At 44.1% G+C, this 15,956-nt stretch overlaps 1 protein-coding gene and 1 long non-coding RNA gene across 4 annotated transcripts in view; one reads left to right on the top strand and one right to left on the bottom strand.

The window, feature by feature from the left end:
* DRC11 (dynein regulatory complex subunit 11) overlaps positions 1-15,956 on the bottom strand; it is a 174,468-nt gene that overhangs the window by 64,674 nt on the left and 93,838 nt on the right. For 2 of the 3 annotated variants that reach the window (XM_003936741.4, XM_074398812.1), the window contains exons 9-11: positions 13,986-14,061; positions 3,993-4,099; positions 3,734-3,823 (exon numbers count right to left, since the gene is read on the bottom strand). In XM_003936741.4, the coding sequence (XP_003936790.1) occupies positions 3,734-3,823; positions 3,993-4,099; positions 13,986-14,061 (273 nt within the window). Of the gene's footprint in view, positions 1-3,727; positions 3,824-3,992; positions 4,100-13,985; positions 14,062-15,956 lie in introns of all 3 variants that reach the window. The other variant, XM_074398811.1, reaches the window with a different exon arrangement.
* Positions 1-15,956, top strand: part of LOC141584522 (uncharacterized) — a 62,315-nt gene that overhangs the window by 18,912 nt on the left and 27,447 nt on the right. The gene's annotated exons all lie outside the window — the stretch shown is intronic.

Raw genomic sequence — 15,956 nt, 5'->3', positions numbered from 1 at the left:
ATTTTGATAGGGTTGCATTAATCCTGTCCTATAAAAAGACCCTAATGGACATCTTTACTAAGTTGAATCTGCCAATTCATGAGGATGGTATGTCTATTCAAATCTGCTTTGATTTCTTTCATTGGCATTGTGCATATAAGTCCTATAGCTGTTTTGTTAGATTTACACATATGTATTTCATTTTTTGAGTGATTTAATTCACATTTTACTTTAACTTTGGTGTCTATGTCTATGTATTCATTGATGATATGTAGAAATGCAATTGATTTTTTCATGTTTATCTTATATCCTGAACCCTTGCTGATATAAGTTGATTTGGAGTTTGTAGATTCCTTCGGATTTTCCACAACAAAATAATGTCATCTGCAAATAAAACCTTTTAATTTTATAATACTTTTAGATTTACAGAAAAATTTCAAAAATAGTACAGAAAGGTCCTGTATATCTCTCACATAATCTTCAATACTAACATCTTACATCACTATGAGACATTTGTCATAGCTAAGAAACCAACACTGGCACAATATTATCAATTAAAAACTCAAAGTGTATTAGGTTTCCATGAATTTTCCCCTAATGTCCTTTTGTGTTACAGGATCCCAGGAAGGTTTTGGAGTACTGATTTAATCTCTTTATTTGTTACTGGTTTGTTGAAGCTTTCTATTTCTTCTAGATTGTAGGTAGGTTGTATATTTCTAAGAATTTATCCATTTGGATAAGAGGAGCTGGTACCATTCTTATGAAACTATTCCAAACAACACAAAAAGAGGGAATCTTTCGTAACTCATTTTATGAGACCAACATCATCCTGATACCAAAATCTGGCAGAGGCACAACTAACAAGGAAAATTTCAGGCCAACATCCATGATGAACATCGATGTAAAAATCTTCAATAAAATACTGGCAAACCAAATGCAATAGCACATCAAAAAGCTTATCCATCACAATCAAGTCGGCTTCATCCCAGGGATGCAAGCCTGGTTCAACATATAAATGTAATTCATTGCATAAACAGAACCAAAGACAAAAACCATATGATTATCTCAATAATACAGAGAAGATGCAGAGAAGGCCTTTGACAAAATTCAACAGTACTTTATGCTAAAAACTCTTAATACACCAGGTATTAATGTAACGTATCTTAAAAATAATAAAAGCTATTTATGACAAACCCACAGCCAATATCATAGTGAATGGGCAAAAACTGGAAGCATTTCCTCTGAAATCTGGCACTAGACAAGTGTGCCCTCTCTCACCACTCCTATTCAACATATTATTGGACGTTCTAGTTAGAGCAATCAGGCAAGAAAAAGAAATAAAGGGTATTCAATGAGGAAAAGAGGAAGTCAAATTGTTTGTATTTGCAGATGACATGACTGTATATTTAGAAGACTCCATCGTCTCAGCTGCAAATCTCCTTAAACTGATAAGCAAATTCAGCAAAGTCTCAGGACACAAAATAAATGTGCAAAAATTGCAAGCATTCCTGTACACCAATAACAGAGAGCCAAATCATGAGTGAATTCTCATTCACAATTGCTACAAAGAGAATACAATACCTAGGAATACAACTAACAAAGGACATGAAGGACCTCTTCAAGGAGAACTACAAACCATTGCTCAAGGAAATAAGAAAGGACACAAATAGATGGAGAAACATTCCATGCTCATGGTTAGGAAAGATCAATATTGTGAAAATGCCCATACTGCCCAAAGTAATTTATGGATTCAATGCTATCCCCATCAAGCTGCAATTGACCTTCTTCACAGAACTGGGAAAAAACACCTTAAACTTCATATAAACCAAAAAAGAGCCTGCATAGCCAAGACATTTCTGAGCAAAAAGAACAAAGCTGGAGGTATCATACTACTTGACTGCAAACTATACTACAAGGCTACATTAATCAAAACAGCATGGTACTGGTACCAAAACAGAGATATAGATCAATGGAACAGAACAGATGCCTCAGAATTCATGCCACACATCTACAATCATCTGATCTTTGACAAGCCAGACAAAAATAAGCAATGGGGAAAGCATTCCCTATTTAATAAATGGTGTTGGGAAAACTGGCCAGCCATGTGCAGAAAGCTGAAACTGGAATCCTTCCTTACACCTTACACCAAAATTAACTCCAGATGGATTAAAGACTTAAATGTAAGACCTAACACCATAAAAACCCGAGAAGAAAACCTAGGCAATATCATTTGGGACATAGGCATAGGCAAAAACTTAATGACTAAAACACAAAAAGCAATGACAACAAAAGCCAAAATAGACAAATGGGACCTAATTAAACTTAAGAGCTTTTGCATAGCAAAAGAAACTATCAATAGAGTGAACCAGCAACCAACAGAATGAGAAAAAATTTTTGCAAGCTAACCATCTGACAAAGGGCTAATATCCAGAATCTATGGAGAACTTAAACAAATTTACAAGAAAAAAACAACCCCATCAAAAAGTGGACACAGGATATGAACAGGCACTTTTCAAAAGAAGACATTTTTGCAGCCACCAAACATATGAAAAAATGCTTATCATCACTGGTCATTAGAGAAGTGCAAATCAAAACCACATTGAGATATTATCTCATGCCAGTTAGAATGGCAAGCATTAAGAAATCAGGAGACAACAGATGCTCGAGAGGATGTGGAGAAATAGGAACAGTTTTACACTGCTGGTGGGAGTGTTAATTTGTTCAATCATTGTGGAAGACAGTGTGGCGATTTCTCAAAGATCTAGAAATAGAAATTCAACTTGACCCAGCAATCCCATTACTGGGTATATACCCAAAGGATTATAAATCATTCTATTATAAAGACACATGCACAAGTATGTTCATTGTGGCACTATTCATGATAGCAAAGACCTGGAACCAACCCAAATGTCCATCAAAGATAGACTGGATAAAGAAAATGTGGCACAAATAACCATGGAATACTATGCAGCCATAAGAAAGGATGAGTTCATGTCCTTTGCAGGACATGGATGAATCTGGAAACCATCATTCTCAGCAAACTGACACAAGAACAGAAAACCAAATACCACATATTCTCACTCATAAGTGGGTGTTGAACAATGAGAACACATGGACACAGGGAGGGGAACATCACACACTGGGGTCTGTTGGGGAGTAGGGGGCTAGGGTAGGGATAGCAGGGATAGCTGACAGGGAGAACCCTCAGCTGTCTACCTTGGGTATTCTAGCCCCAAGGGCAAGGCTGTCTCTGGAATGAAGGTAGAAGTAGGGGCCAAACTAAATGAACTTCAGATACCGTGATCCAATTAGCTACTATAAACCACTGTGAGATGGATCTGTGGCAACTTACACTTCAAGTCATACAGTTCCTTTCCCTGTGATTCCCCTACTTACAAAAACCCGCTCATTGCCATTGGCCTCCCTTATAGATCTATGTACAGGAACAGATGGGGGACCATTTGGGGAATGTGCTTTGATAGCTGTCATTCAGTGGAGCTTGGCTAATATGAATCTGCAACTGACCAGGGCTGGGGAGATGTTACTCTCAGATGGTTGGGTTTATCCTATTTATGAACCCACAGCTCCAAAGGTTAAATGGTGGACCAATTCAATTTACCAAAGGCAGGCGTGTTTCCCCGTGACGTGTCCTGGCAACAGGCAGCCCTCCTGGACATGCCACGGCATGGCAGGCGCTGCTTTTCATGGCTGAATCGGCCCCACTCACCCCTCTGCAGGCTCCTACCACACTCACCTCCTTCTTTCTTGCTTTCTCTGGGTGCTCCCTTTCTCTGTCCACAGCTAGCTTTAAGTTTTTCAGCTCCTGTCTCATCAACTCATCAACCTAGAATACAAAACATAGCACTTTTAAGTCACTTTGCAGGTCTTGTGTTTCATTTGTGAAGTTTAAAAATCCCATACATTATGGGGTAGGTCATCAACAGGAAATTGTAAAGACGCACAATGGTTGCAGTGAATGGCGTGCTATCACCACACCATAAGCGCAGCCGTACCTGGACCCTGATCTCTGACTCCAGTTCTCTCCGTTTCTCCTCTTTGATCAGTTCTGGATCATAGTCCTGAGAGAAATTCCAAGATTCATCTTTGTTCATCCAGATGTCTACACTCCAGAAGGGTAAAGAAAGAAAAAAATTTAAAAAGGTGTAGGTTAATAAAAGCAGTTACTGCAATATAAACATAAGCCTAACTTTATATGCTATCCCATAGGATAAAAGTTTGAGTAAAATAAGCTGGACAGATGAGATTCATCTATGTGCTTGTAAATACCCTAGAAAAAGAAAAAAAACTGCTGATGTAAAAATATTGATATAACAGTATTTTACTGTATTATTACAATCAAGTAAAAACAATATGTTAATGGTGGGATTATACAATCATAGGTGTACCTTTTTGTAATGTTTTTTCTTACTTTTTTTTTTGTTTTCAAATGATTCACTAAAATATGAAAGATTTTTTTGCCTGTTGAACTCTTCAGGAGTGATCCCTTGTCTCCTATTGTAAAACAGACAACACTAAACACTCAAGTACCCAATATTTCTTCCTAATTCAACATCTATATTTATGAATTACTTTCTGGATGTTTTTGAAATCACACATATTTAAAATTTCCCTTTTGCCTCCTCCTGGTGGTTAGGAGGGTGGACCTAGAGAAACACGACCCTAGAGAAAATAAGAATAACTTCCTAACACTAAACTAAATGGAAACAGAGCTCCTTTCTCAGAAGGGAGGTTATGCTGAGGTGTGGAACAGCTGGATCCTTGATGTGGGACTTGGAAGAGGTCTCCCGTGGGAAGCCAAGACTTGCCAGTTTGGGGAAGGAGACGTCTTCCTGGAATCTATGTCGAGAATATAAAGGAAATTTGCTGGAACTTGTCCAGTGACAACTGGCCACCCAGTTGGCCACTTTACTGGGAACTGACTTCAGAGCTGTGATGACCTTTAACCTGGGAAAGCAGCTGAGAACCCAGGGTGTGGACAGAGGCTCCCAGCCTCTGCAGGAAAAACGCTATCCCTTGTGAAGACAGCAGAGGCTGCAGGCCTCCAAGACAGGTGGGGCGGTGAAGGAGATTTCTCAGCACAGAACTCCCCCACACACCCCCGACAAGCATGGCATGACTCTCTGACTGAGAAGGGAGAGGGTGGCACTCCAATTCTCCTTTGGGAGTAGAGTCATGGTCAAAGACAGAAGCACAAGTCTTGCTGCTAGAGACCTAGAGCCATCAAATGTGAAGACCCAGCATAGAGAAGTTTCCCCAGAGAATCATGGGACAAACCAAGGGGAAGGAGGGGTTGAGTCTCTGAACAAACCACAGAGGACCAGGAATTGGCAAAATGGATGAACAAGGAGAGGGGTGGGTATGAGATGCTGTGAGACCCTGGAAAAGCTGGACTCTCAAGAGAGGCCAAGAAAGACTGGGGAGATTCAGATGCACAGCTCAGAACTGGCGAATGGGCCAGGCGGTTGTCCCAGGGGCTTTGGCCACCTGCCACCTGCCTGGGGCAGCACAGCTTGGCACAAGTGCCACTGTTTGCGGCCAGGTGGAACCCCTGCCCTACCACCTACCAGCTGGTGACTCTGGCAGGGGACAGCCTTGCAGAGCCTACTCCCCTTTCTGAGAAATGAAAATATACCTTCCTCACACCGATACGGTGATGGTAAATGGAATAAAATATATAAAGTTACATGAATAAATTAACAATTTTGTTTTAAATAACTATTTATATAATTAAATATACACAGTTCCAGTTTAGCCCCAGTTAGTTGCTGCCATCCCCCAGGAAGCAGAGCATCTTACAGGGTCTTAGCCTACCTCACTGATACTATCTACATCCTTGGGGGAGAGGATCACGCAGGAGAGCAGCTACACCAGAAACAACTATGTCCCAAAGCTTGGTGCCAGCAAAGAGAAATCGGATCCCTGAGATCAGTGCCTGTGCCTTTAGTGGTCAGAGACAGGACCCTCAGGACAGGACACCTGCAGGAAGACAGGACATGGAAACACAGCTCCAGTTTTCAGAGAGTGGGTTGGGTTCACAAGCTGCAGATGCTGATACCAGCGGTGAGCGTGGCACTTTCTGGGCAGAAGGGGTTGCTTGCCACACACGGCAGAGGCGGGTCCACCTGACTGCCCGGACAGACTACAGTGTGGATGGCTCAGCAGGTGTCTGAGCTGGGTGGGTGGTGGTGGTGCCAGCAGGATCCAGCGAGGGCTCTCGGCTAGCCTGTCTCCTACCAGCAAACCAAAGGGCAGGGCTGTGTGGATCGCTGGCTGAGCACCATCTCTGCCACAGAGATATGGAGGCCCAGCCGGTGGTGATGCAGGGCCAGTTAGGCAGTTTGAAAATGATGCAGAAAATGATGCCAACTTCTTTTAGAATGGCTGACGTGGCCTTATAAGCAGACAAAAAATAAATCACCCAGGTGGTAAATTTTTCATAGGACCAATGCACTTAGGTGTCCTTCTCCAGACAGGGCAGTCTCAGAAGAGGTGACCCAGAGCTGGGGGTGGGAAGAGGGCTAGTTGGGACTCTGAAGGTAACTGTGGAGGTGAGGCGAAGATCAAGGGGTGTCATCACCCACAGGTGGCAGGTGATCAGCCAAAAACAGGTGTGATGACAGGAGGGGAGAAGAGACAAAAAAGGCTGATGGGCCGGAGTGGGCCTACAGGAGGCAGCTAAGAAGCTCGGGCTAAATTTCTCTCCTTACACATAATCTTTCCCAGTGAGAGCCAATCCGAGAGCCAGGGTGCAGAAAAGAAGCATTGCATACATTGTCTAAAGCATCCCATTGGTGGAAGAAATACTTGATGTTGCTACCATGTGGAAGTTCATTCTTTGCCCTGCATGCTCTTAGATTTTGTGGTTAGCTTGCAGGCTGCATGTACACCAAAGGCCCATAGAGTTTACAACTCCTGCATTTGAAGTAGATTGCTCTTTTCTTTTTCTTTTTTAAACGTTTATTTATTATACTTTAAGTTCTCGGGTACATGTGCAGACTGTGCGGGTTTGTTACATAGGTATACACCTGCCATGGTGGTGGTTTGCTGCATCCATCGCCCTGTCATCTACATTAGGTAATTCTCCCAATGCTGTCCCTCCCCAATGCCCCTACGCCCTGTTATTACTCCTCTAACCACCCCAACCCCCAGGCTCCAGTGTGTGATGGTCCCCTCCCTGTGTCCATGTGCTCTCATGATTCAACACACACTTAATGAGTGAGAACATGCGGTGTTTAAATTTTCTGTTCTTGTGTCAGTTTGCAGAGAATGATGGTTTCCAGTTTCATCCATGTCCCTGCAAAGGACATAAACTCATCCTTTTATATGGCTGCATAGTACTCCATGGTGTATGTGTGCCATATTTTTTTAATCCAGTCTATCACTGATGGGCACTTGGGTTGGTTCCAGGTCTTTGCTATTGTGAAGAGAGCCGCAGTCAACATATATGTGCATGTGTCTTTATAATAGAATGATTTATAATCCTTTGGGTATATACCAGTAATGGGATTGCTGGGTCAAAGGGTATTTCTATTTCTAGATCCTTGAGGAAGCGACACACTGTCTTCCACAGTGGTTGCATTAATTTACACTCCCACCAACAGTGTATAAGCATTCCTGTTTCTCCACATCCTCTCCAGCATCTGTTGTCTCTTGATTTTTTAATGATCACTATTCTAACTGGCATGAGGTGGTATCTCAATGTGGTTTTGATTTGTATTTTTCTACAGACCAGTGATGATGAGCATTTTTTTTCATATGTTTCTTGGTTAATAAATGTCTTCTTTTGAAAAGTGTCTGTTCATATGCTTTCTCACTTTTGGATGGAGTTTATTTTTTTTTCTTGTAAATGTGTTTTAGTTCTTTGTAGATTCTGGATATTAGCCCTTTGTCAGATGTGTAGATTGCAAAAGTTTTTTTCCCATTCTGTTGGTTGCTGGTTCACTCTATTGATAGTTTATTTTGCTGTGCAGAAGCTCTTAAGTTTAATTAGATCCCATTTGTCAATTTTGGCTTTTGTTGCCATTGCTTTTGGTGTTTTAGTCATGAAGTCCTTGCTCATACCTATGTCCTGAATAGTATTGCCTAGGTTTTCTTCTAGAGTTTTTATGGTATTAGGCCTCATGTTTAAATCTTTAATCCATCTGGAGTGATTTTTGTATAAGGTGTAAGGAAGGGATCCAGTTTCAGCTTTCTGCATATGGCTAGCCAGTTTTCCCAACACCATTTATTAAACAGGGAATCCTTTCCCCATTGCTTATTTTTGTCTGGCTTGTCAAAGATCAGATTGTTGTAGACATGTGGTGTGACTTCTGAGGACTCTGTTCTGTTCCATTGGTCTATGTATTTGTTTTGATACCAGCACCATGCTGTTTTGGTTACCGTAGCTTTGTAGTATAGTTTGCAGTCAGGTAGCATGATATCTCCAGCTTTGCTCTTTTTGCTTATGATTGTCTTGGCTATGTGGGCTCTCTTTTGGTTCCATATGAAGTTTAAGGTGTTTTTGTCCAGTTCTGTGAAGGTCAATTGTAGCTTGATGGGAATAGCATTGAATCTATAAATTACTTTGGGCAGTATGGGCATTTTCACAATATTGATTATTCCTAACCATGAGCATGGAATGTTTTTCCATCTGTTTGTGTCCTCTCTTATTTCCTTGAGCAGTGGTTTGTAGTTCTCCTTAAAGAGGTCCTTCACATTGCTTGTTAGTTGTATTCCTAGGTATTTTATTCTTTTTGTAGCAATTGTGAATAAGAGTACACTCATGATTTGGCTCTCTGTCTGTTATTGGTGTACAGGAATGCTTATGATTTCTGCACATTGATTTTGTATCCTGAGACTTTGCTGAAGTTGCTTGCCATCTTAAGGAGATTTTGGGCTGAGGCCATGGGGTTTTCTAAATATACAATCATGTCATATGCAAACAGGGACAATTGATGTCCTCTCTTCCTATTTGAATACCCTTTATTTCTTTCTCTTGCCTGATGGCCCTAGCCAGAACTTCTAATATATGTTGAATAGGAGTGGTGAGAGAGGGCATCCTTGCCTTGTGCCAGTTTTTAAAGGGAATGCTTCCAGTTTTTGCCCATTCAGTATAATATTGGCTGTGGGTTTGTCATAAATAGCCCTTATTATTTTGAGTTACAATCCATTGATACCTAGTTGATTGAGGATTTTTTGCAATAAAGTGCTGTTGAATTTTTTTCAAAGGCCTTCTCTGCATCTATTGAGATAACCATGTGGTTTTTGTCTTTGGTTCTGTTTATGTTATGGATTACATTTATCAATTTGCATATGTTGAACCAGCCTTGCATCCCTGGGATGAAGCTGACTTGATTGTGATGGATAAGCTTTTTAATGTGCTGTTGCATTCAGTTTGCCAGAATTTTATTGAAGATTTTTGCATCGATCTTCATCATAGATATTGGCCTGAAATTTTCTTTTTTAGTTGTGTCTCTGCCAGATTTTGGCATCAGGATGATGTTGGTCTCTTAAAATGAGTTACAGAGGATTCCCTCTTTTTGTATTGTTTGGAATAGTTTCAGAAGGAATGGTATCGGCTCCTCTTTTTTCCTCTGGCAGAATTTGGCTGTGAATCCATCTGGTTCTGAACTTTTTTTGGTTGGTAGGCTGTTAATTACTACCTCAACTTCAGATCTTGTTATTGGGGTATTCAGGAATTCAATTTCTTCCTGGTTTAGTCTTGGGAGGGTGTAAGTGTCCAGAAATTTATCCATTTCTTCTAGATTTACTGGTTTATTTTCATAGAGGTGTTTGTAGTAATCTCTGATGGTAGTGTGTATTTCTGTGGGATCGGTGGTGATACCCCTTTATCATTTTTTATTGCATCCGTTTGAATCTTTTCTCTTTTCCTTTTTATTAGTCTGGCTAGTAGTTTATGTATTCTGTTGATCTTTTCAAAAAATCAGCTCCCGGATTTATTGATTTTTTTGAAGGTTTTTTAAATCTCTATCTCCTTCAGTTCTGCTTTGATCTTAGTTATTTCTTGCCTTCTGCTAGCTTTTGAATTTGTTTGATCTAGCTCCTCTAGTCTTTTAATCGTGACATTAGGGTGTCGATTTTATACCCTCCTTGCTTCTCTGGTGCGCATTTAGTGCTATAAATTTCCCTCTAGATACTGCTTTAAATGTGTCCCAGAGATTGTGGTATGTTGTGTCTTCATACTCTTTTCTAGTAAATTTTCTGAAATGTACATAAATTTAAATTGTGAAAAACTTCAAAATATAGAAATAACAGGCAGCAATAAAATGTAGGAAAAAGAATCAATGCTTCCTTTTATGTGTTTAAAATTGTAAGCATTCTCCCTTGAAAATTCTAGAAAAGGTTTAAATGTGTTATAACGTGCTGTTTACTAATAACACCCCCTCTTCTAGGCTTTCTAAATCTTATACAATAGCAGCACCTACGTGTTACATCAGGGTGTTTTAAACAAAACGGCTTTTTTAGTTACAGGAAGCTACTTTTCCACTAGATTCACTAAAACCAAGAAACAATGTATTTAATCATATAAGGAAGGCAGAATCTTTAACAGAAGGGAAATCATGACACGATTACTTATGTGGAAACAGTTGTAAGGTGCAACACATTCTCATTCTGGAGTTGTAACTATATTGAAAATAAAGCACGGCAGAGCCTTTTTGCCCATTTCCCCTGTAGATCTTTTACACGGACCGAATTTTCCACTGCAACTTTGCTTTTCTCATGACACTTCTGCGCAGGGCACTTTCCAATCCCTTCAAGAATTTCATGGACATTTATAAATGCAGAAAGCTATTCACGGCCCTCAAAGGGCAACAACTGCCCCACTCTCTCCTAGAGCGGAGAAAGAGCTTTTATCCTAAGAATGTGAAAAGCGAGGCCAAGGCGGTTTCACACGTCGGGGGGCAATGAAAGAGGGGCAAGGGGCAGGCGGGGGTGTGGGGGGGTTAATCTTAGTGATTAAAATGCTAATGTTTTATTTGAAAAGGAAAACCTTTGATTTTTAAGAAAATAAATCTAAGAGGAAGACATTTAATTCCTTTAAGACACTCAAGACCTGGTGATAATAAGTCCAACGCCACAATATCCAAGCAGGAAAATGACCCTCCAGGTTCGCTGCCAGGAGGGACGCTGCTTGCTTTTTCCGTCCTAATGGAAACACATTACACAAAAGGCAGGCACCGTTTGCAGAGCTTTTGGGCCGGTCAGCAGGTTGCAAGAGTTGGCTTTTTATGGGAACATTAGATTTATCCCAAATTAATTTGTGCTTGTATCAAAGTGATAACACATGGCTTTAAACAAAGTGAGAGTATTAAAAAGATTATAATAAAAGACCTGTTCCACTGTCTACCTGGCAATGACATTATCCAATGCATTCTTTCCTATATTCATTTATTCATTAGAAAACAGGACAAATTCAGTTATTACACTTTGACTTTACTGAGCCCGATTATGGGCCAGGCACTGCTCTCAGAGCAGGTGGATAATGGGAAGCCCTGCCCTCAAGGACTTGGCATCGCACTGTGAGACACAGCCGTGAGCACACACTCGCACCCAAGCAGTAGGTACAGTGGGCAAGGGGTGGGCGTGGGCACAGGGGGACTGTGACTCCACATGGACCCTCAAGGAAGGCCTCACTGGCACCGAGACCCCTAAGGACAAGCATTCTGAACCCCAGGAGCAGAAAGCACGAGGGCTGGAAGTGGAGCGCGCCCAGCCTGCTGGAGGAAACGCAGCAGCCACGGGGCGTGTGCAGCCATCTGGCTCCGTGGAAGCTCTTTCAGATGGTTTCTGTGTTCTCTTCCTAGTGTCTGTATGATATGCTCATATGCTACTTCTTGATTTACCTGTCTCAGACTCGAGGCCCTGACTTCTTGCTGTGGTAGAGCAGGGTTTTGCTCTCTGGCTTCTTGCTTCCTGTGGCCTCATTGCCTTTACATAGACATATTAGAAGAGAAGGGAGCCCTGCCTTCCACATCCCAGGGCACCTGCTGTCTGAGTGTGAGTGCAGGACAGCGTTCGGATGCCCATGGCAGCGAAAATGCCCCTGTGGGCGTCCCTTCTTGGGACATCCTGGATAATGGGTTCCGCCAAAATGAGGGAGAGGCAAGAAGTCAGCGAATGCCGAGGAAGGCTCAGGGACTGCAGCTGAGAGGGAGGGCTCCACAGACGTGCTCTTCAGAAGAAAACGAATTAGTGAGTTACCTGGCGTGTTTGAAGGTGTGGGAGATATCTCATAGATACATGCAGTACCAAGCCAGTGAGGGTGGCTGTAAAGACCAAATGATGGTGCAAAGCAGAGTCTTAGATGGTACTGCTGTCGCAGACACACACCTGATGCCAGTGGCACCCTGGCCGGGCCCATGGCCCCACCGTGTGGATGACAGTAACTCCCGGCAGGACCCACTGGGTGTGGTTACTGCCATCCTAACTTACGGAAGCTACCCAGTTTAAGCCCCATCCCCACCCCATGCCACCCCATAACCCCCAACATAGAAGCTCATTGCTGGCAGGTGTTACCTTGGTATCTCTGTGCTAGCACTGCACCTGACACCCTGGAGATGCCGATTGTTTGTTGAAGGAACATGCAAGTGAAAAAATGTTTTTGATGGTGACTGCTCTGTACCATTAAGGAGTTGATGGATTCTTAAACTTGGAGGACAGCAGGGCTTTTACCAGCATCTGGCCACAGGAGGAGAGCAACATCTACTTCTCCCAGTTGTGAAAATTAAATGAGACGGGCATGGGAAACTCCACGCCTTGCATGTCTTAAGTGCTTAATAAATATTAGTTTTCCCTTTTGACCTCCTTTCTTCCCGATGAAAACAGTTGCCAAATCCTGCTGCTGTCATCCTGTCGTCCGGGCTTCCACTTTAGTTCGGCATCTTGTGCAGGGAGTGCCCTTGCCACCAGTGGCATGTAAGAATTTTCAGTGGCACACAGTCATTTTTATCTTATATCACTAGCATATCAAACCTACGGCCACATTCATATTGTTGCTCAGGCTGAGGTGCAGTTGTTGAGGTGACAGCCTGAGTCAATTTAAAAATACATCTACCAAGTTAATAATATCCAGAGAAGAGCAAGGTTGGGAAGGAGGCCATGAATGACTGACGTTCGGAAAGATTCCACTTCACATCTGGATTGCATCTTTCAGAAACTTCCACACTAGCACTGATGACCGGGGTCTTCCTGCCAGGTCACTGTGTGTGGATTTATCCTGAGGGCACAGTGGAACCACAGGAGTTGGGCAGTAGTTCTAGGAAATTAAAATGGAGCTATCTGGAAGGCCAGTGCCCACACCTGTGGATCCATCCAGATGACAGCCGTGCTCACCAGGCTGAACAACTGACCGAACAATTGATGTTAGAATTCAGGCACACATCTTAGTCTAATAGGATTCAGACATTTTACTGTACATACAGTATCAATTGTCTTAATTTAAGCTATCTAAAAATATCTTTCTTCTGAAGTCTTAGGGGTTCAAAAACAGGATGGAAGTTTTGACTGTCTTCTCTTACAATATGTGTCTTGCCTTTGAACCAATTGTATGTCTTCGGGCCTCCAAAAGAAATTTTTTTTTTTTTTAGATGGAATCTCACTCTGTTGCCCAGGCTGGAGTGCAATGGCATGATCTCGGCTCACTGCAACTTCCACCTTCCGGGTTCAAGCGATTCTCCTGCCTTCTTAACCTCCTGAGTAGCTGGGATTATAGGCGCCTGCCATCACGCCCAGCTAATTTTTGTATTTTTGTAGAGATCGGGTTTCACCATGTTGGCCAGGCTGGTCTTGAACTCCTGACCTCAAGTGACCCACCCACCTCGGCCTCCCACAGTGCTGGGATTACAGGTGTGAGCCACCACGTCCGGCCAGGAAATTTAGAGACAGGCAGAATGTCTCGGCTGTGGGTGGCATGCAGCAGCCTCCCGTGACAGTGTTCCCAGCATGTGCTGCTGTCTCAGTGACCACGTACATTCTCCCAAACTGACCTTTGTATGTGTTATTTCCTTCCTTCATTGCAGGAAGAAAGACACTTGGTGACATTTTCCACTCTTCATCTTCTTCCTGTTCAAAGCAGAATATTTTCGTTACTCACAGGCAGGACCGAGCAGTAAAAGGCGCAGTTGTTGTGACAACCATGGCTAGGGTTCACACTGTGCCGGCCCAGTCCTGGTCCCCCTGGCTGTTCCCCTCTGGCCCATCTGAGCAGGGAGTGCTATGTCCACTGAGCAGGTGTGGATGGTCCAGGCTCACGGAAGTCTCCCCTGCTGATAGCGACTTTCCCTTCTCAGTGGCCTCCCCTGGGGTACCTTGTGCCCCAACTTTGGTCCTGTCTTCTTTTTTGATTAAAAAACTTTTTTTTGGAGACAGGGCTCAAGCGATTCTCCTGCCTCAGGCTCCCCAGTAGCTGGGACTACAGGCATGCACCACCACACCTGGCTAATTTTTTAATTTTTTGCAGAGGCGGGGTTTTGCCATGTTGCCCAGGCTGATCTTGAACTCCTAAGCTCAAGCAATCTGCTCGCCTCAGCCTCCCACAGTGGTGGGATTATGGGCCTGAGCCACTGCACCCAGGCTGGTCATCCTAGCTCTGAAGGCTCAGTTCCCAGCCTGAGTCCGTCTGCCTCTCTCCTCCACATTCCTGTAACCAGCCCTTGGAGCCACTCCCTGTCCTTTGCTGAGCTAAGCTGTGCCGCTTGCCAGTTCTAGCACTAGGGCTGTTCCTTCCTCTTGCTACCTGCCCCATCCTTGAGCCTGGAAGCCATCCAGAGCCACAGCCTTGCTGCAGGCCCTGCTTCCTTCCTGGAACCTACCTACCCCACAGCAGAGAGAGCCTGACCACCATCCTTGGCTCCTGCTGCTGACTCTGTGCGCCAAGACGAGAGGTTGCGGTGCTACCCGCTGCCAGCCTAGGCTGTAGCTCTGCTCTGAGCCCCAGCACAGCACCCTCTCTGCTCCTCTGCCACCAGGACTCACCTGCGCCCCAAGAGTGAGGGCCAAGCCCTGCAAACCCTCATGTGATGTTTCTCTGCCTCAGGTTTCTCATGACCACCACCATGGCTATTGCTACCCTTAGAGAGGGCAAGAGGAACGATGCTGGTCTCTGTTCTGTCCTTGGGTTCCTGAAGCAGGCTCAGAACTCTATGCAGTGGGGGGAGGGGCAGCAGTGGGGTGACGCAGGCGTGTCTCCCCTGGGTTGCTTCCCAAGCATGCCCTGACTCTGGCACCTGGTGGGTCCTTCTGTTTCTGGGCTCCAGGGCTGGGCTGCAGGATGCGGTGGCTTGAACATGGTGTCCTCACAGTTCCTCATGTTTGTGTAGTATCCATGCATCAAATCCAGAGGTATTTCTCCTCTCTCTCCCCCCACGGCCAAGCCATCACCACACCCCAGCTGTTCTGCCACACAGGCTTTCCTGGGGTCTCCTTGCTTCTGCCTCCAGTCCCACTGCCCCAGCCCCTTGCTCCCAGGGTGGCCAACGCAAGGTCACTCTCCTCTCTCCTGCTGGACGAGTCTTGCAGCAGACGTGGCCTCAGGACTTCCTTCCTTGGAAGCCCCGCAAAAGCATCTGTCTTGGAGCTCCTTGGAGGTGCCGTCCCCCACAGGACAATCCAAGCCCCTCAGCAGACCACACACAACCCTGCCAGGTGTGGTCTCCCAGGAGTGCCCCCACCCATCTCTGCGGCCTTTGCCCTTGCCACCTCCTGCCTCCGCCAACCCCACAGAGATGCCGACAAAGCCACCTTCCCTGCGCCCGCCCTGCTCTTTCCCCTGCTGTCCCGTCCACCTGGAAGGCGACCCTTCTTCTACACTCTCTGATGAATTCAGACTCTGACCGGACCTCCCCTCCTCCTGGAGTCCTCTCTGATGGCCTTCCTGCCTTTGTTGCAGGATTGTCACTGCCTAAGAACGGCCCCCTTTCCCACCAGACACAGCAGGGAGGAATCACCTGTCAGCCCTG

The sequence above is a fragment of the Saimiri boliviensis genome, chromosome 5 (assembly GCF_048565385.1).
Source record: "Saimiri boliviensis isolate mSaiBol1 chromosome 5, mSaiBol1.pri, whole genome shotgun sequence".
Taxonomy (NCBI): Eukaryota; Metazoa; Chordata; class Mammalia; order Primates; family Cebidae; genus Saimiri; species Saimiri boliviensis.
Note: the sequence above shows the minus strand (reverse complement) of the source record. Positions and strands in the feature narration are given on the sequence as shown.